This window comes from Thunnus albacares, chromosome 5, assembly GCF_914725855.1.
Source record: "Thunnus albacares chromosome 5, fThuAlb1.1, whole genome shotgun sequence".
Taxonomy (NCBI): domain Eukaryota; kingdom Metazoa; phylum Chordata; class Actinopteri; order Scombriformes; family Scombridae; genus Thunnus; species Thunnus albacares.
Genome location: NC_058110.1, coordinates 8,417,051 through 8,436,362, shown reverse-complemented (window position 1 = coordinate 8,436,362; position 19,312 = coordinate 8,417,051). Strand labels below are relative to the sequence as shown.

General features: G+C 42.6%; 2 protein-coding genes across 7 annotated transcripts in view; one reads left to right on the top strand and one right to left on the bottom strand.

Annotated features, from left to right (window-relative positions):
- Nucleotides 1-1,863: 1,863 nt before the first annotated feature.
- Nucleotides 1,864-9,103, top strand: tmem106c (transmembrane protein 106C). Its single transcript, XM_044352280.1, has 8 exons — nucleotides 1,864-1,986; nucleotides 2,226-2,487; nucleotides 3,577-3,640; nucleotides 3,774-3,933; nucleotides 4,162-4,302; nucleotides 5,256-5,305; nucleotides 5,468-5,521; nucleotides 5,898-9,103. Exons 2-8 carry the CDS (start codon nucleotides 2,274-2,276, stop codon nucleotides 6,004-6,006), a joined length of 792 nt encoding a protein of 263 aa, XP_044208215.1. The 5' UTR covers nucleotides 1,864-1,986; nucleotides 2,226-2,273; the 3' UTR covers nucleotides 6,007-9,103.
- tns2a (tensin 2a) overlaps nucleotides 8,246-19,312 on the bottom strand; it is a 53,966-nt gene continuing 42,899 nt past the window's right edge. For 4 of the 6 annotated variants that reach the window (XM_044352273.1, XM_044352274.1, XM_044352276.1 and 1 more), the window contains 13 exons: nucleotides 17,323-17,388; nucleotides 17,011-17,127; nucleotides 14,593-16,167; nucleotides 14,145-14,310; nucleotides 12,697-13,907; nucleotides 12,431-12,562; nucleotides 12,160-12,255; nucleotides 11,932-12,009; nucleotides 11,656-11,733; nucleotides 11,034-11,202; nucleotides 10,785-10,853; nucleotides 10,437-10,466; nucleotides 8,246-10,067 (listed from right to left, as the gene is read on the bottom strand). In XM_044352273.1, the coding sequence (XP_044208208.1) occupies nucleotides 9,929-10,067; nucleotides 10,437-10,466; nucleotides 10,785-10,853; nucleotides 11,034-11,202; nucleotides 11,656-11,733; nucleotides 11,932-12,009; nucleotides 12,160-12,255; nucleotides 12,431-12,562; nucleotides 12,697-13,907; nucleotides 14,145-14,310; nucleotides 14,593-16,167; nucleotides 17,011-17,127; nucleotides 17,323-17,388 (3,926 nt within the window). In that variant the 3' untranslated portion in view covers nucleotides 8,246-9,928. The other 2 variants (XM_044352275.1, XM_044352279.1) reach the window with 2 other exon arrangements.

Here is a 19,312-nt window from a genome sequence, read left to right as displayed (position 1 = left end):
TGTTTAAAACACTGTTCTCCATTTTGCTTCATGAGTGGTTCTTTCTCTAAATTGTAGTTCCTTGGGTGAGTGAAGGTGGTCCGCCCTGATGGATTACAGATCCTGGATGAAGCAGCTCAAAGCCTCAAGGTCAGCAGTTACTGTAACAACCACATCCTATATTAGCTGCTGCAACCAAAGCTGTAGCAGATGTGTGCAAGCTAAGGTATACTGGCACAGTTGCAATGAAGTTTTCTTATTGTGTTTGTGCAGTTTTTCCTAGAATGAATGTGTTGTAAGCTAAAATTCCAAAATGTAGTTCAAGATGCTGGGATTCTTCTGCACATTTATTGCTGAGTAGGTTTGCCCATATAAGGAATTTGCTTTGATGTTGTGGTGCATTACAATCAAAACGTACAAGACAGAGTACCAATACAAAGTAAGAAAGAATACAAGTAATCATAAATAATATAAAACAGATTTATGATAAAAATATATAAACATATTCTAAATTGAGAAGAGCTATAAGAGTTTAACATGAAGACAATGGAATATATATATATATATATATATATATATATATATATATATATATATAGAGAGAGAGAGAGAGAGAGAGAGAGAGAGAGAGAGAGAGAGACCAGGAATGTGCAAAAATTCATTGTGTACAAATATATGCAATGTACAAATAATAATAAACACAGAATTGTGTTAATGTAAGGTGCCATGTTATATGTGGCTGGTATTATATTCTAGTGGGAAACCAAGTTATCCTCAGTTATTGTTGTACTCGTGCCCTCTCTCTATTATTTCCATCTGCACCATCCTGCCGTCTTCACCCAAAGTCTTTGGCTTTGTGGCCAAACACCCTGCAGCAGACACGTACCACTGTTTTCTGTTCCAGAGCAACAACTTTGAGAGTATTCCCAGTACGGCATTCACAAAAACATATTCACACAGTTGAATGGTGACAGTTCCTTAAAGGAACAATTTAGTGGTTTATTCAGGTTTCCAAAATCTCAGGAATCATTTACCAAAATATTTGTAGTCTCACGTGCTGGTCTCAGTTATTAGTGATGCCTTCTGAGCTTCAAAAAAGGAGGAGAGCACCAGAGGGGGACGGGGCCTGATCAAATCAAATGTTTGTAATGTCCAGTAGTGCATTTTCACTGTTTCTGTCTCCTCTTTCTTGTTCTTCTTTGGAATAAAATGCTGCAGAGGGAGAATACTGAACTGAAAAGGAGGCTTGCAGGACAATTTCACCAACAATAACTCTGTACATTGTTAATTAAACCCAGTCCCTTTGTTTTGTGGATTTTCAAATAAGTGTTCTCCCTCAGGAAAATCTTCAAGCAGATTGGTGGAACACAGAAAAAAAAGGACTGGAGGGATAAAATGAAGAGTGAAGTGACTGCTTAATGTTGAATCCATTGCAGGTGTGTTTCCTGCATCCACAACAGTAGAGGGCAGCAGCCGTTCACTCACTCAACAAGGCAGCTGCGTTAAAATGCTGCCTTCTCGTACTCGGGAAAATTGAGTATCATTTTTTCTTGCCGATATGAGGAACCAAAGAAAGTTTTAAATACACAAAGGAAGGTGGGATTTGATATGGCTGCTGAATTGCTGTGTTACTTGAGTAAATTGTAGGGACTGTCTCGTAAGAACTAATAATCCTTTCAAGGTCTAATACTGGTAGAAGAATTGCTTGTAATGGTACAACAGCTGGATAATAAATATAACTTGCCAAAGTTAGCCAAAGTTCCCGACATACTGCGCTTTGTTGTTTGACTCTAGAAATATGACGTAATGAAGCTACTAGATGCTATAAATATACCTGGATGCGCCAAGGAGTCGTTTTTGATTATTGGATATTGGATAGCGAAGGTACACAGGGCACGTGAACGCAACACAATGTGAACGGTAACTCTGGTGTGACAGAAGACTGAGTATCTCCGCTGGTGTAAACATGTTTTTGTGATGGCAGCTTTGACATTTTCAGTTTGAAAGGTAAGCAAAGTTGGCTTAACTAACATTAGAGACGGTTACAGTCTGGTAGTTAACGGCTAACTTTTAGAACAACTCTGTTAGCTCGTCAGCTAGCTCACGGACAGCTGATTTAACGTTATTACGTTAAGTTACTGGCTTTATTAGCAGCCACAAGGCCAGTCTCTGTAAATCAGAGCTGCCATTTTGCTCCTGAGTCAGTTTGCTCACATATCACATATTTTGTTCTTATCCCACTGCAGGCGGGCAGTAGTCGGTGGGGAACTCCGGCTTGACCGTCTACAGACGCCATGGGGAACCGGTGGTCTCGCAGCGGCAGTACCCTGTCGCTCCTGCCGGAGAGGCACAGCTCTGGGCGGCGGGGAGAGGATAAAGATTCCGATAATGACTCTTTGGATGGGCTCGGCAGACGGGAGGACATAGCCGAGTTCCCATACGTGGAGTTCACCGGCAGAGACAGCATAACATGCCCAACATGTCAAGGCACTGGACGCATACCCTCAGGTGAGAAGAAACCGCTCAAAAGTAATGAGGACGTCAAAGTTTAGCGCTAAAACTTAACCAACAGTAACGTTAAACGACACTTTTACCTGACTTACAGTCAGAGATATGCAATTCTGGATACGTTAATTACACTTAGAGCGCATGTAGACTTACAAATTTAAGGCCTAAAATTCACTTTCAGACCTGTTGAAAAAAGTGACGTGATGTGCAGCTTGTCTGCAGAGCTCCATGCACTCACATGTTGGTTAAGTGCAAGTAGCTAACAGAGTGAATAGCACACAGCTACATGCCGTTTGCATTTTATGTTTACTGTAATGATCTTTCATTCAAACTAATTCTGTCTCAAAACAACAGTCAGGAGCCCAAATAAACATTGAAATAAGTTTTCCTTGCTGTAGTCATTCCTTCTGTTCATACTGGCCATTAGAAGATCCCTTCATAATGCACTTACAATGTAAGTGATGGAGGCCAGTTTCCACAAGCCTCCTTCTGTGCAATAATGTATTTAAAAGTTTATCCAAAACTAATATGAAGCTTCAACCTTCCCAATGAGTCAAGTCAAGTAGATATCTTTCAACATTAGTCTTTTTAATGCCAAAATCCCTCTTTTTGTTACTATACTTCCACCTCAGCTCAACAGGGAAACACAAAGAGGGAATTTGATGCTAAAAAGACTAAATGTAGCAGATATCCACTTGATATGACTAACTCAGGCTGCTGAAGCCTCATATAAGCTTCAGATAAACTTTAAATGCATTTTTGCACAAAATGACTGTGTGGACACACTGTAGATTTTGGCTTCCATCACTTACATTGAAAGCACATTTGAAGGGGATCTTTTAGTATGAACAGGAGGAATGATTACAGTGAGGAAAACCTCTTTCAGTGTGCATATGGGCACCTGAGTGATGTCGTAAGACTGACTTGAAATGTAACATGATGAATAGATGCTATGATAAGTTGAACAAACCTTCTCTTACAGATATAGTATTCTATGTGTGTTACAGGCTTTGCCGTGTGTCCAAAAATCTATTTTAAGGGGAAACACTAATCAACATGTTACACAACCTGTTATCTCTTTCCTGACAGATCAAGTGAATGAACTGGTTGCATTGATCCCATACAGTGACCAAAGGCTGCAGCCCCAAAGAACGTAAGTAACCATTTACAACATATACTGTGATACGTATCAGGCTTCCTCTGTTTTCAAGCCATTTACAAACTTAATTCAAATTGATCTAAGGTTTTTTTTTGCAATCGTTGAACCTATATTTTCTTTATTCTAGGAAACTATATGTTGTCCTGTCAGTTGTGCTGTGCCTCCTGGCTTCTTCGCTCGTGGCCTTCTTCCTCTTCCCTCGCTCAGTGATCGTGGTGGATGATGGGATACGCTCGGTGACTGTGCGCTTTGACCACTCCAACATGAAGGTCCTAATGAACATGACGGTGGGTTTTCTTTCACACTCGGTGCAAACAACAAATCCCACTGACTTACACTTTGATATGTATGGTGTAATAAAATCTAATTTTAGCTGTTCTCTTTGTGTCATTTCCTAACACCAGAATGTCATTTTGAGCAAATAGGGCGGACGTACTGTCACAAGAACATGTTGCATAATATTTATTTTAATTTCATCATGCACCTTTCAGACTTATTTACTTTCTTTTTCTCAGAGCACACTCAACTTCAGCAATCCAAACTTCTTCTCCGTGCTGGTGCAGAGTGTCAGCTGCCAGGTTCTCTACATGAAGATGGTGATTGGGACTCAACAGCTGGACAATGCCACAACCATCCTACCACTCAGTGAGAGTCAGGTACAGTGATGGAAGAAGTATTCAGATCCTTTACTTCCGTAAAATTACCAATACAGCAATATAAAAATACTCCATTTCAAGTAAAAGTCCTGCATGAAAGTATAAGTACATAAGTATTATGAGTTTGATGTAGTTAAAGTATTGCAGTAAAAGTAGTGGTTTGGTCTCTCTGACTGATATATTATTATATATGACATCATTAGATTATTAATAGTGAAGCATCAGTGTTAGAGCAGCATGTTACTGTTGTAGCTGCTGGAGGTGGAGCTAGTTTTAACTACTTTATATACAGTTAACTAGTTTAGTCCAGTGGTTCCCAACCTAGGGGTCGGGCCCCTCCAAAGGGTCACCAGATAAATCTGAGGGGTTTTGAGGAAAGAAGACAAAACAAAGTTCTGATACACAAATCTGTTTGACTTTTTCCTTTAATCTTTGATCTTTGGTGAAAATATTTGATCATTTGAACATTTATTGAAATGAAACCATGTGAGAAGTTTAAGTATCATAAAATGGAAATACTCAAGTAAAGTACAAGTACATCAAAATTGTACTTAAGTACAGTACTTGAGTTAATGCACTTAGTTGCTTTCCACCACTGGTCAGGTACAGGAACACAGTGAATATTGTGTATTTGTGTACATAATGAACAGTATCACTGGGTTCTCCAGATACAGTCGAACTTCCTGGTACAGAGTGCAGTATGCAAACAAAGGTGTCAACACTGTAAAGCACACTGTCGGTGTGTCAGCTACAGGATGTGGTCTCTGTTATAACCGATTGAAGACACTGATGTAAAAACAGTAACAAACTGTCACTGACTAAAACTGGAACTGTACACATGACCTCATGGCCTTGTCTCACCGGTCATCTCTATGTTAGTCATATGGTAATTCCCTTTTCAGCTCAAGATAACACAGGAGAGCTCTGTTGTGTAAATTATCAATCTTCTGCAGGTAAACTACACCGTCAGCGTGGAGATCGGCAGCAACGCTCCCTACGTCTAGTAAGTGCCTCTGTTTTAACTGTAAACAGCTGATAATCAGTGTAATGTAGAAACACAGAATCTTCCAAATGTCTACAGAGTCTTTGCATGAAGAGAAAATGAGTCAAAAGTCAATATTCCAGTGTAACCATCTAAAAGTTTTCTGCTTTGTGTCTTTTTCAGTGCTTTCTGCACCATGCCCAGCATTAAGGTCCACAACATTGTGGTTTTTATGCAGTAAGTATCTCTTTACTTTTTTTTTTAAAATCATTTTGTTCTTTTTGTCTTGTTACTCCTGTTATTTTCTTTACTTTTATCATCATAATCTTTGTTAATCAGCCCACAGCCAGGAGGCAGATGTGTAGAATCACACATCTACCTCCTACATGTCATGTTGTTAACACCAAGAGACAATGTTATCACACAAACCACTTCCTTAAGGTTATTGCTCGTGTGAAATTATGATCACTTCTTGCTATTTTTTTTTTAAACAACCCTGTTGGTTGTTACTTAATATTACAGTAGAGAGGTTTGGGGGAAAGGCCCCCTTCAGATCATTTCTCATCATTTTTACCCGTGGTCTTCATCTCTGTATCGTCCTGTGTGTTTTCAGAACTGCGGTGAAAACCTCTTACATGGTGCGAACATCCCAGAACAGCCTGGAAGCCTATCGCTACATAGACTGCGGTTCCAACACCACATACCACCAGAAAACCCATTAGCACTGGCACCTCTCCCCAAGCCGCTCCCCAGCCACATCCTTCAGCCCCCCCCCCCCCCCTCTGCTGTGAGTGCACCAGTCCTGGAGGGGATGGATCTTTTTCTCTGGAGGAGGCGGGAGATGTCAGCACACACTCTCAAAGATGGATTTTGCTCTTCCTCGCAGACAAAACCACCAGCAGCAGCAGCAAAATACCAAATGGTGCTTTTTTTTTCTAAGCTTGCACAGAACAGTAACAGTATGTTGCTGTCATATTGTGCCATTGAATTAAGCTGTTACCTAAAAAAAAAAAAACACAAGTGTGTGTGAAGGGAAGGGAATTGGATATTTCTTGCCACGTGGAATGAGGGCAGCTTAGTAACATACTACTTTCCTACGATTGCTCGTCATGTCTAAAACAGAACTATTTCAATCTTGCTGACATCATGAGTCACATGCTCTCTTGGCAAATAGAATGAGTCATGGGAAAAGTGGGAGTCATTGGCAAAGGGCTCTCTAAGGCTTTGTTTCAGTAGCAGGGCAAATGTCAGAGAAAGCTCTTGTCTTAAAGGGATCACGGCTGGCGTTCCCAGCTGATTAATGAAGTTCCAGCGATGGCGAGCTTCAATTAACGCTACAGAGCTCTGTCTGTGTCTGCTGCATTCTTCAGCACAGCTGGAATGTCTTGAGACACTGTTACAATGTGTAGACTGGAAGCTGCTGACTTTTTGTTAACAATAAGGGAGAAGAGACGGAGCTGGCCTGCTGTTTCCAATTTGTGTTTAATGCAACCGCAGGAGGGATCATTTAGGGATTGTGTTGATGTATCTCAAAAATGGTACACATCGATGAATTTATTGCTTTTGCTGTGTTATTTAACTATTTCTGAAGTTGAGACTGGTTTAAACAATTTAACATATGGTGGATGTTTTTAAATGAGTGAAGAAGTTATTTTTGAGTACCTCTCAGCAAGTCTAAACACACTGATTTTTATATTCAGGATGTGGGTCCATATTTGTCCAGATTTGCTTTAAGGCATCAGCAAAGCTTGTGTGTTGATGTGAGAGTATTCTGGTTAGTATGTTTTTAATCATTTACACTCCTAGTTAAGTTACTGAAAAGGGCTTTAATATATTATCCCACATATGTACCTCATATAATATGTTCTGTTGAGCATCTGTGTTACAAAATCTTCTCCACCATGGCCTTAACAGTCCAGATGTGCTAACAGCATTTTTAACATCCCCTCTGATGGAAGAATCTAGACTGTAATCAGTCTGTCAGACTGGGTAGAACACAATAGATTTACACTGTTAATTCCTTTGCCTTATCCAAATTTGTGTATTTAACTCAACTCCTCAGTAGGTTATCAAACCTGAAACGCCTCTGCAGAGTATTTCAGACATCTGCTCCAGTATCTGCTCTGTATAGATTTATAAGGTTGACTTCCAACACAGAAACACAGTAACTGAAAGCAATAGTGATTTGACATTTTTTTAAAGGGATGGTTCTTTTGATGGTTTCTAAATTTTTGTTTCATAAAATGAACGATTTTACCAGATTTTTTTTTTTTTTTTTTAAAGTGTAGCATATATTTTTGTGCTTGATTCTAGTTCTCAAAAAGGCAATTTTGAATAAATAAAATGAATAATGAACACCAGTATTTGTTTCAGTTGTTTTGTTTTTTTTTTGTTTTTTCAACTCAAAATAACAAACCCAAAAGCATTTTAGGTACCACATCATTTCAGTTTAATTCTATTCTTCATTTTTGCATACAAAATAGCATAATATCCTTTTCAAAACAAATGTTTCCTTTTTATGTCTCATACGCGTTCCTATAGCTGCATGTGAAAATATATTACTACATAATATAGAGATCAACAAGAAAACAGACCACAATATATTATCGCTGTAATACAAGTAGTGTTTTTCTAGGTTTTACCAAACAAGGCAACACACTAAATAAATGCGTAGTAAAAATACAAGAAGCAATAAGTACAAAAATATAGCTGGATAAAAAGCTTATTAATACAAGAGTGCTTCGTCTTTGGTTAAGTACGTCTGTCTTCGAGCCACTGCTTTGCTTGTGTGTGTCTCTTGTTAACTTGATACATCGATACGTGACAGTTCTACACTGATGTGTGCATGTGAATAATAATGAATGTGGTCACAAAGTGTGACTCAGTGAACGAACACCAAACATTTCACGGCAATGGTGCGCTTTAACACTGTACGCCCTTCCTCGTCTAGCTTTTTCCCCGTTTCACTTACGTTTCTTTAAGAGCGGACGTAACGATACTCTACCTGACATATTTACCTGATTACCCTCAACACACCAAAACCCTCAAAACACACGCACACACACACGCCTCTCCCTCTCACACACACACAGCGGTTAAAGTTAAAAACCTCACATTCGTTTTTACTTTCATTAGAGAGTTATTTCTCTCGCTCGCTCTGATTATTAAAGTGTGAACGGAAAAAAAAACAACAACCCATGATTGTCAATTGTGATTAAATGTGTTGTATGTTACACTGGTAAAGGTGCTGCAGAGTGGCTGTAAATATGCTGTACATACATCTGAATACCTGAACACCTCTACATATAGAAACTAAATTACATCATCAGGGCTTTGGTCACTTTTTAACAAAGAAAAATAAGGCATTTTGTAACAACACAAAATATAAACACCTGCTGTTTTTTTTTTGTTTTTTTGTTTTTTTAAGGCAGTTATTATGTGTGAAATGTTGAACCTGTAGGGCTTTGCTGCCCTGAAACAGTGCAAGGAAAGATCCTCTTTGTAAGCGCTCCACACAGCCTGCTCTGTGTGTCCGTAAGGCTCCTTTCAGTATTTCTATCATTGTTCAACTGGACACCAACCTGACCAAGAGGATGAAAAGCTGCATTTAACCATCATTTAACCAGGAGCCTGTATCATGAAGCAAGCTTGGCTTAGTGTTGCTTTCTTTGAGCTACATGGCTTCAATGAGCCTCACGTCGGTGACCCTGGATTACTGATGTCACGACAACTCTGGATTTTCCTATCCACCTACCTGCAAGGAAAGTAGGTATTACCAGAAAAAATATTCAATGAGGTAAAAGATCAATTCTTATCATACGACCAGGAAAAAAAGAGAGGCTGTTGAAAGAAAAGTAACCAAATAGATAAATCCCTGATAACGTCTATCTGACTGAAACATTCCACTTATAATTTACTGTGCTAATTAACAGCATGAGATATTAATATGAAACTGAAGCTGTTAGTCTGTTAGTGTGTAGTTTTAAACTCGGAATGGACACTAAAATTTCTGATATAATTATTGTGGCGAGTGATTCTACTGATCTATAAAAATGTCTCTACTGCTCTTTCATACTTGTCATTTGCAAACTCGGTACTTTTTGTCCATGTCTGGATCTTATACAAATGTTTACTCAATTTTCCTAGTGGACGTACTGTTGATGGCTTTTGATTTGATCGTCTGAACTGAATCTGCTCCGAAGCACGTTAGCGTTACAGCATAGGTTACCATGGCAATCTACCTCGGTTTAAAGTGAACCAGCTTCATGATACAGGTCCATGGCAGATGTAGAAGATGGATTGTTGAATTTTCTCCTGAAGCCTCCTCATCCTTGGAGGAGTTGTAACATTTTATGTCATGGCTTTGTCTGTACACTGTGTTTTATTTAGTCTTTTTCATCCAACAATACTTAAATATAAAACTGTAATGTACTGTAATATCTTCAACCAAACATTTAGGAAAAGGGGGACTGCTGGAGCCATAATTCCTAACAAGTAAATTATAAAATTTGTGTTGTTGCCCAAAGTCAGAAAAACAAGCACCAGCACACACAGGTGCATTCATGTACAGTAAATGCCTTGTCACTATATGCTGCATGCCACTGCTTGTATGCTCTGAGTTTGGTTTCCTGTCTTTGTCCCCATCTATCGGCGTTGTGACAACATGACCTTGTTGATAAAGTTGACGATGGCAGAGGCAGGTTGTTCGGGGTCCAGCTCGGCAAACAGGTGGCAAACGTTTTCTGCCAAGCTGCCCGGCTTCTTGGCCACGAAACCAAACACCCTAAAGAGAGGCGAGAAAGCAGATGTGAGGAAAAAGGACGAAACAACAAGATGTAGGTTACTGAGATTACACCAATAGTGAATTTGTCTTGTCAGTAAGGCAATACCATACCGTCACTTTGTAACAGCCTTAAGTTAAAGTTTCACTATGATGAAGGAATTAGTATTATGTAACTTGGGGTCATGTAGGACTTGATTTTCATTATTAAATGTAAATAAAATGTTTGCTGGAAGGATTTTGCCAAGCCTCACACGCAAACTGACGCCATGCAGAGGCTCTAATTTTTCTAGCGCGCCTACACAGCCTCTTGGAAATACACACATACATACACACTCACTTTCTCTCAGTCACCAAACACAGAGCACTTACTTAACAGTGGTGTTGTCTGTGTTAGTCCACCTAAAGCAGAGAGAGAGAGAGAGAGAGAGAGAGACCAGACTCAGACATACACATGCAGGCAGAGCTGCCAAACAAGCTGATGCAGCTGCAGCCTCAGCCACAGCTGGCATGCTCACAAACATTCACACGCACTAACAAATGAGCGATACAGATCCATGCGAGGGCTCACAGCAACCAATGCATTAACTGATCATGGGTGCGATGAATGAATGGATGGTTGCAGTGGCGTGTCTATGATTTCTGCTGATTTTAGGTTAGTTGTACTGCTACACAGCTATAAAACCCAAACAGGACGCTTCTTTTCTCTTAATCGCCTACCTCCTGTCCTTAGGGTCGATGCTGCTGAAGGTTACGCTGTTCACTGGGTAATGTCTCCTGAAGAAAACCCTAGAAGAAGAAAGATACAGCACAGATAGAGCAAGATGTAAGAGGCCCGTTGTCTGTACGGCCTTTAGTTGCAGCAGCAGTGTTGTCCATCATCAATAATAAACTAGTGGGTGTTGAATGGTAAAACAATCAATGACTGAAAGAGAGGATTAGAATATTAATTGGTGGGATGTCTCTTACCTGCGCTGGCTGTCGGTCAGCGTGATGCCCTGCGATGTCACCTTGAACTGAACCACAGTGGCGGCGGGGCGCGGGTTACGACCCAGGGTAGCGTCTGTTGCCTTGGCGATGGCCTGGGGGCCGGTCAGAGACTCAGTTTCCACAGAGTTCAGGTAGAGGACATTACAGGCTGAAGGAAGGGAAGAGGGAAGAAAATGATTAATGAATTCTCAGAGAGCTGTCCTGGCTGGCATCTTCAATCCACTGTCAATCCCGGTATTTTATGTAAAAAGTCAAGTTTAGATGAAGTTTTGTCTATTACAGGTATTAATTGCAGTTTTCTTTCCATCTTTTCTTTTTCTGATATTGATATTTGTAGTAATATTGGTCGAGGTGATTGATACATTTACTGTATACTGTATGTGCAGTGTGTGCTTAATATCCTTTCATTTGATCTGTTTTGTAATTGTCAGATGTCCTTCAACTGATACTGCAACAGAGTCAGTAGAAGAAATTACAGCTATACCTGAGGCTGTAGAGAATAATAATAGGCCTAATAATAATTACCTCCAACTGTGTAAAGTATATACTGTACATAATAATGTGACATGAGTGGAGATAGAAGAAAGGATGGTGAACTCACCTGCTCCTTGTTTCAGCAGGTCAGCAGCCGTGCTGATGTTGCTCACTGGTTGAACTTCCTGCACCTCTCCTATCAGATCTGACAACATGGAGATCTGACTCAGTTATATCAGATAAAAGTACATCTCCTGCCACTTTGAGGTTTTCACTGTAAGGTTCGTGTTTAAAGAAACATTTCATGCCTTGTTTGAGATGTCGAAAATGCATTTAAGGATATTATAACATTAACTTATCTTAGCTGTCGTGCAAAAAACTACCAGTGTTTAGGAGTACCAACCTTTTTCTGTGATCTTCAGAGCGCAAGGCAAAGAGATGGGTGTGATGGAGTGTTGGTAGACTAATGCAGACAGACTCCCTGTGGATACAGATAAACATCGAGTGGCTGATTAAATCACAGTCAACTGCATTTCCTATAGGCAACATGATTTATGTAAAAAATATCCTCCCTCCTTAAGTGGTCCCATTAGTACTAATGGACCTGGAAAGTCAGGGAAGGGCAACTTACCAAAGTAAGGCTCATTCTGACATCCTTTAATCTTAACTCCGCGAGGGCCTGTTTCTATGAGGAAATGTCTGACCAGCTGTTCCAGAGGGTCGCTCACTGTAACAGCAGAGATTTACTGTTAAGTTTGATACATCATTGTCAACCAAGGACAAAGCAACTTCTGAGTAAGTCAAATGTCATAAAATAGCCTGAATGGCTAAATTATGCTGCTGAACATTAGGAACAAAATGTGAAAATGAGATATCTAAATAACGTAAACAATCATTTGTACCTTTGCTGCTGTGGTTGTTGACATTGGGAGGAGGTGTAGCCACCTTCAGTGCCAGACCGTAGGCCCCCTGGAAAGAGTTACTGTCCCTGATCAGGAAGGTTCCTGGCTCTCTTTCCTTCAGAGCTGCAATTGCTACAGTCAAACACAATCAATGTTAGGAATGCTTCATTTTATAAACTGTAATTCCAGGAAAAAACAAGATATTTCATTTAAGTTACTGAAAAGTACATCAAAGGAAATAAAGAGCTTTACCCTTTCAGACCTACCTTGCTCTCTGGAGATGCCAGGCTTGTACCAGAACTTTGAACTGTCCTGGACAAACTTCACACTGACCCTATTTTCAGCCTCCACCGATGACACTACATCATTTTGGCCTGCAGGGGGCGCAATTTCCCCCACTGTGGGAGAGAATGTGACATGGTGCTGATGCTGGGTGGTGCTGGTGGTGGAGGTAGGAGGCACATGGCCCACGGCTGGCCTCAGAGTCCCCACCCCATCGTTGGCTGAATCTTGCTGGGCGGGTGGGTGACGCTTCTCCGGCAAAGGCGGCTGTGGATGAGGAAGGGGTATGGAGATGGTGGAGTAGTTGGAAAAGGAGGACTGGTGGAGCTGCGGGGTGTGTGCCGTGTAGCAGTGCTTCTTGTTAGTGTCCAGAGCAGGAGCGTGTCCCTCCATGCCTGGGTAGTGGTGATGTGGGGGTCCGTGTTGCTGGATGTGGTTCGGATGGTGAGGATCTGACCCGCCCAACATCAACCTCCTGCCCAAGGTGGCAAAGCCGGGAACAGGGGCATCAGAGATGGGGGAGCCCTCCATGCTGCTGGATGTGGGCTGGGGGGATGACGATGAAGCTGTGGCAGGAGATGCAAGGGCAGCTGTGGAGTTGGGGGTGGGTTTTGGGACTTCTGGGTGAGGCTCCCTGGTTGGAGAAGATCCGTTGACCTGCGCTGCGGTCGGTCCTACAGAGCCGATGGCCTGGCTCTGGCTCTGAGGCTGGGACACTGCTTGTGTCACACTGGAAGGCAGAGCAGCAGCCTCTGAAGGATGGGGGGTCTGCATAGTGAGAGGGCAGGGTTGGGGGTGTGTATCTGGCACAGAAGAAGTATGGACGGGGGATGAAGGGGCCTGGCAGTGTCCCTGGTTTGATGTGGTTGGTGTCACAGAGTCAAAAGAAGAAGTGTTCTGCGTTGACAAAGGTGAGGGTGCATCTGAGCTACAGTGCTGCTGTTGGGGCGTGGCAGGGGACGGGTCTGTTGGTGCAGTGCAGTGGTTGTGGGGTTCTGTTTGAATAGGTGTGGTTGTGTGTGGCTGTGTGTTTTTGGCGGCCTGCGGCAGGGATGACGGGTCTGTGTTGCTTCTTTGGCTTTCCTGGACGATATTATCTGCACGGTAGTGTCCATCCTGGGGCTGGGACGCCTCATAGTCACTGCTGATGATGTCTGTGGTCCGGATCTCATACTCTCTCCCTCCTGGACTGGGACTTAAACAGACAGACATGAATATTACTGTCACAGGCCTGCTTGTGATCTAGTGAACTAATTACTTCCTGAATGTTTATAGTCATCAAGTGACAAACACCTAGTCTGTAGCATTGCCCCTGGCTTGGATGTTTTAAGCACAGACTAGCTCTTAAAAGACCATAATTTATTTAGAATTCAACTGAAACGTTCTTGCAGACACTACTCTCTCACCTAGTAAAAGAATAAAAGTGGAATACCTTTCCTGTGTGCGTAGAGGGCTGCTGGTGTGCACGGGAGTGGGTGGTCCAGACATGTCAGATGGCGTAGAGCATGCGCCATGGCCCTCTCTGTGGACCCTCTTAAAGGAACCATGGGTAATGTGATCCCTCCAGCCCATACTTTCACCAGAGCTACGAAGGCCATCTGAGAAAGGAAGGGAACAATGCACAACATTTACAAAAAGTAACCTCAGTTAATTTGATCTCATAGTTACTAAAAATTTAGATTCTTGATTCGAACATATTAAGCCTGTAAAACCCAAGAAAAGGTGATTGTGAGAAATGTGAGTAATGCGTAAGGCATCCGTCTATTTATGCACAAATGTTTGCTGCATGCTGTTGTTGATTACGGATAATTCAGCTCCTCCCAATTCTCGCTGCTGAAAGAAAACACATTTCTGAGTGTTTCTGTTTTAACATGACTCACCAGTGTGTGAGTCAGAGCTGTATGACTGCTGAGAGTCAGGGTGGTGATGGTGGTGGTTATGGTTATGCTCGGCTGGTCCATTGCTATGACTGCAGGGCCCCGTCATGGAGGAAGCAGGGGGCAGTGGGGATGTGGACTCAGACTGGTAGCCCGAGGCGTAGCCCCTGCTTTCAGACGGCGAGGGCTGGTAAGGTGAGCAGGGGCACACCTGGCGAGGCGTTTGGTAACCGCTGCTGCTGCTGCTGTATTTTAGGTCCAAGTGGGAATGAGCGTGGGACCTCGACGCCTCTGGATAAGCTGGATGACCTGATGGCAAGGGGTCGAAGGTGAAGGCTGGGAGATCATGACCGTGTGGGCCGTAGGAGGCTACAGTGGCCCTTCTGTGCCAATATTCAGCCTCTCTCTCCCTCTCCCACTGCAGCTCAGCCTCCCTGTCTCGCTCCCAGTGGAGGGACAATTCTCTGCCTCGCCTCAGTCCAGGATCCCTCTCCCAGTGAAGCTCTGACCCTCCTCTGGGTATCTCTGGCTCCCTGGCTCTCCTAAGCCCCAGCTCCCTCTGTTGAAGCTCTGCCTCTCTGTCCCAGTGGAAGCTGTCGCCTCGGTCCAGCCTCAGGCTGTGATAGGCTGCTGAGTCTTCCCTCCTGATGCTGCAGTCCCGACAAGGGCAGCCAGCGGGCGGCATACCATCCATTAGCATTATGTCATGGTATGTTGGGCTGGTGGACGGTTTGGGGTGGTGTGGGTGGGGATGATGGTGGCTGTGAGGTGGAGGAGGGTGGTGGTAGGGGCCGTAGTCGTCCTCTCGACAGCAGAGGCGACCTGATGCAGACAGAGAGTGGTGGTGGGGGTGGTTGTGAGAGTGAGGGGTAAGGTCTGGCGATGGGTAGGTGCAGAGATGGCGAGATGAGGGAGCGTCTGAGCAGGAGCGGTGCATGTGGTGTTGCGGGCCACTCTGGCGGTCCCACACCAGATCTGGTGGTGGAAGGGACTGGTGGGGGTTGTAGTGCTGGCACAGATCCATATGTGATGGAGGAGCAGCTGAGTTGGGGCTGGCAGAAGGGGTCGCCCCGTGGTGCCCATTGGTGCCGGGAGCCCGATCGAGGCAGTAACCATTAGGCATGAGGAGGGTGCGGTCACAGCCAGGCTCAGCACAGCGTTGGGACCGATAACCATCCCGGCAGGAACATGACCGACTGAGCCTCAGTGTCCCAGTTCGCTCTGAGGGCAAGGAATCGCCATCATCCAAGATGGCAGTCTCCCGCTCTCCATCCCGGTTTCCCTCTATGCCTCCGAGAAGGCGTTCAAGCTCCTCTCGTTCCTGTCTGGTTGGAGGTGGCGGACGAACGGGCTCCTCCTGGCGGTCAGAATGGTGTGATGATTGGTTTAAAAGGCTGGAATGGGCTGAGAGGGCGGAGTCAGAATGGTGAGAGATGACATGATCAGGCCTATCTTCTGCAAGGCCTGGCCCGGGGCTGCTGCCATTGGTTGAGGTGAGAGAACCTGAGCCAGGACCCCGGCGTTTCTTTATCTGAGCATAGAGACTGCCATCTAGAGGACCTCTGGTATGGGCAATATCTAAGACAAAAGAACAAAGATAATCCGTTTTCAAACTGACAGTACACATTAGCTATGTATAGTGGGAATTAAAAGCCTTTTTAATTTTATTTAACAGCTACTGTGCTTGGTTTTTGACTGCAGCTGGTTCAAAATGCTGCAGCGCCAACTCTTCACTGGTACCAAAAACCACATCACTCCTGTACTGGCCTCTCTTCTCTGGTTACCAGTCAAATGCAGAATTGATTTTAAGATTCTTTTATTTGTTTTTAAAGCACTGCATGGACGGACACCTGCTTATCTTTCTGACCTCCTCACCCCGTACTCTACCACCAGACACCTCAGATCTGCTGACCAAGCACTGCTTGTCATTCCACGCTCTCAGTTAAAATCCAGAGGTGATCAGGCATTTTCCATTGTTGGCCCTAAACTGTGGAACACTTTGTCTCTCATTATTAGATCCTCCCCCTCAATTGATATTTTTACAACCTGTCTTAAGACCCACCTCTTTTCTTCAGCCTTATAATAGTCATCATGAAGACATGAATGGTCACACACTAAATTACTTTATTTATTCTCTATCTATTCTCTATTAATTATTTGTTCTCTGTGCAATGCTATTGTATTTTTAGGATTTAAATCCAATTTTTATTTATTTTATTCTACACTTTTATTAATTTTCCCTTTGATCCTCATAGCTTTGTCTGTGTTTTCATTTGATTGTATTACTCAGTCTCTGTAAAGCACTTTAGTCAATTTTTGTTGCTCTATAAATAAATGGACTTGACTTGGTTTTCAGTTCCACAACAATTGCACTCAAAATTAAGCTAAGATGGGAAATAAAGAGAACAGCTGGTGTGTTACCCTCAAGGCTGTCTTGGTATCGCTGGTTAAAGTTCTCATAGGAATCCCAGCGAACCACTGGGTCAGCAGTGTTGTAGTCTACTGTGACAGCTGGGTCGTTCTTCTGGTACTCGCGGCCTGAGGAAAGAAAAACACATTTAATTTCCATTCATTTGCATTTGTTTCCTTCCTTAACCCAAAGCATTTTTGATTACAAGCTTTTAGATTCCAGTTCAGCATTTGCATCAATTTCTATTCTAACCCTTTGGCAAAGATAAACTGAAATTTCAAACTATAACAGATATGAAGAGGACTTCGAAGTAATGAACCGACCTTTGATCTTCTCAGGTCCGGAGGAAAAGACAAACTCTACTGTAGCGTCAGATGGAAAACGCTCATCTGGGGAGAAGAAAAGAAAAAAATGTTCAACAAAACATAGTGGGAATGTTACACATCAATATGTTTAAGTTCTCAAAGATCATGGTGAATCGCTGTCTCTTTCTCTTAAGCCGTGTTTTGACTACAGGAACTTTCCCCTAAGAACCTTTTGAGGAATTCAGTTCCTCCACCTGTGTTTCCACCAAAGGGACCAGGGTCTAAATTAAGTTCCAGGGAGTTTGTTTTATCCCCCCAAAAAGTCCCTGCTCAGGGGGTAGCACTTTCCAAAAGTACGGGAACTTTGGGGGTGGGGTTTGCAGGGATGACTGTTGCTGATTCATTCGTAAAAAGAAGAAGTACTATCGATTTAGGACCAGTATAGGACAAATTGGGGGTGGGGGGAGGGGTGCATTTCTCTTTGCTTGTTAACGTTAAAAGTGAAGTAAGGCGTTGTTGGCTTCCTGATTCATTCTAAAAAGAGCAAGAGAAAAAAAGAGAGATAACGCCAGTGAGCTGAGAGCATGAGTGAGCGTACGAGAGAGAGAGACAGCATGGCCGTGGTCGAGCAAGCTGGAGAGTGAATGAAGAGAGGGAGCAGCGGTGGCGAGAACAAAGCCATGAATGAGAGAAATAAAATATTATTTTCTGATTGTCAGCGGTTACATTTTAAAGCAAAAATAAAACCAACGCTCTTAGTTTCTGATTCATTTTCCTTCTCTGCATTTCTTCCTTTCATTCATTCATTACATCCATCTCATGCAGCACTTAATACGAAGAACAGTGCGAATCTGTGTTGTTGTTTCCTCATCATGTGTTAATACTGCTTGTCTAAATGCTGCCATCATTTTTAAACTCCTCATGGGTCTGATTTGCATGATCTACCCGGTTCCTCAGATGCGGTGGAAATGCGAACAGGACTGTACAACAGGGACTTTAAAGTTCCAAGTTTAGTCCCTGAGATTAGTTCCTCTAGGTCCAAAGCACCTGGAACTTTTGGTGGAAATGGGGCTTTATACATTACATCCTCCAAATGTAAATGTAATCTCCTCATGAGACCTAGATTTATGAAAATGTACAAGTGCTTCAGTGATGCGGGGGACACCCAGAAAGGAATCAAACAGTGTTTCAGCTCTAAACATACTAATATATTCCACAGATGTGTTTGAGTTACATGAACCCACAATGGTGTGCTTATGTACATTTATTATGCTTCATTTAGTGTAATGGATTGACCATCACGCTTTTACATGCATGCCTCTCAGCTACATGTAGTCTGTCATTTCAGAGAAAGTGAAACCAAGGAGGAAATGAAGTAATGATCATGTTCACTATGGACTCATGCAATAGACACCAGTGCTCACCTCCTTTACGCTCACAGGGATAGTTAGAGAAACCCTCTCCCTCCCTACAGTGCAACTCATTCTCACTCTACTCGCCTCCAGAGAGCTGTTATTATATCTAGGATGGGGATTAAGCTACTACTATTTAGGGATTTATTCAATCACGGTATTATGAGGCCAGACCACTGTGAATACATTTCCACAATGCAAGTCAATTACTTGAACGTGGTGATTATCCTAGCAGTATAAACAAATTGTGCCTAAATGACAATTTAAGACTCTCCAAGGAAGGAAAATCAGGCAAAATTCACACTGGTCTTTAGGAAGCTATATTATTTGTTCTTGTACATCTAAAGTGAAATTATGTAACTTCTGAAACAAGAAACAACACATTCTTAAAAGTTGAACTTCTAAAAATAAAAAGCTTCCTTTCTCACTTCTGCACACTGAGGGATTTTGCAGCTAAAGACTTACTTAGTCTGGTATGACCAGTTAGCCTATTGTGGCTAATCAGCTAACTTTGGATAGATGTTTCTGTGTAACTGACATTACTGGGTCAGTTTGGTGACTTCAAGACTCTTGTGCTACTGTTACTCTGTTTTAGG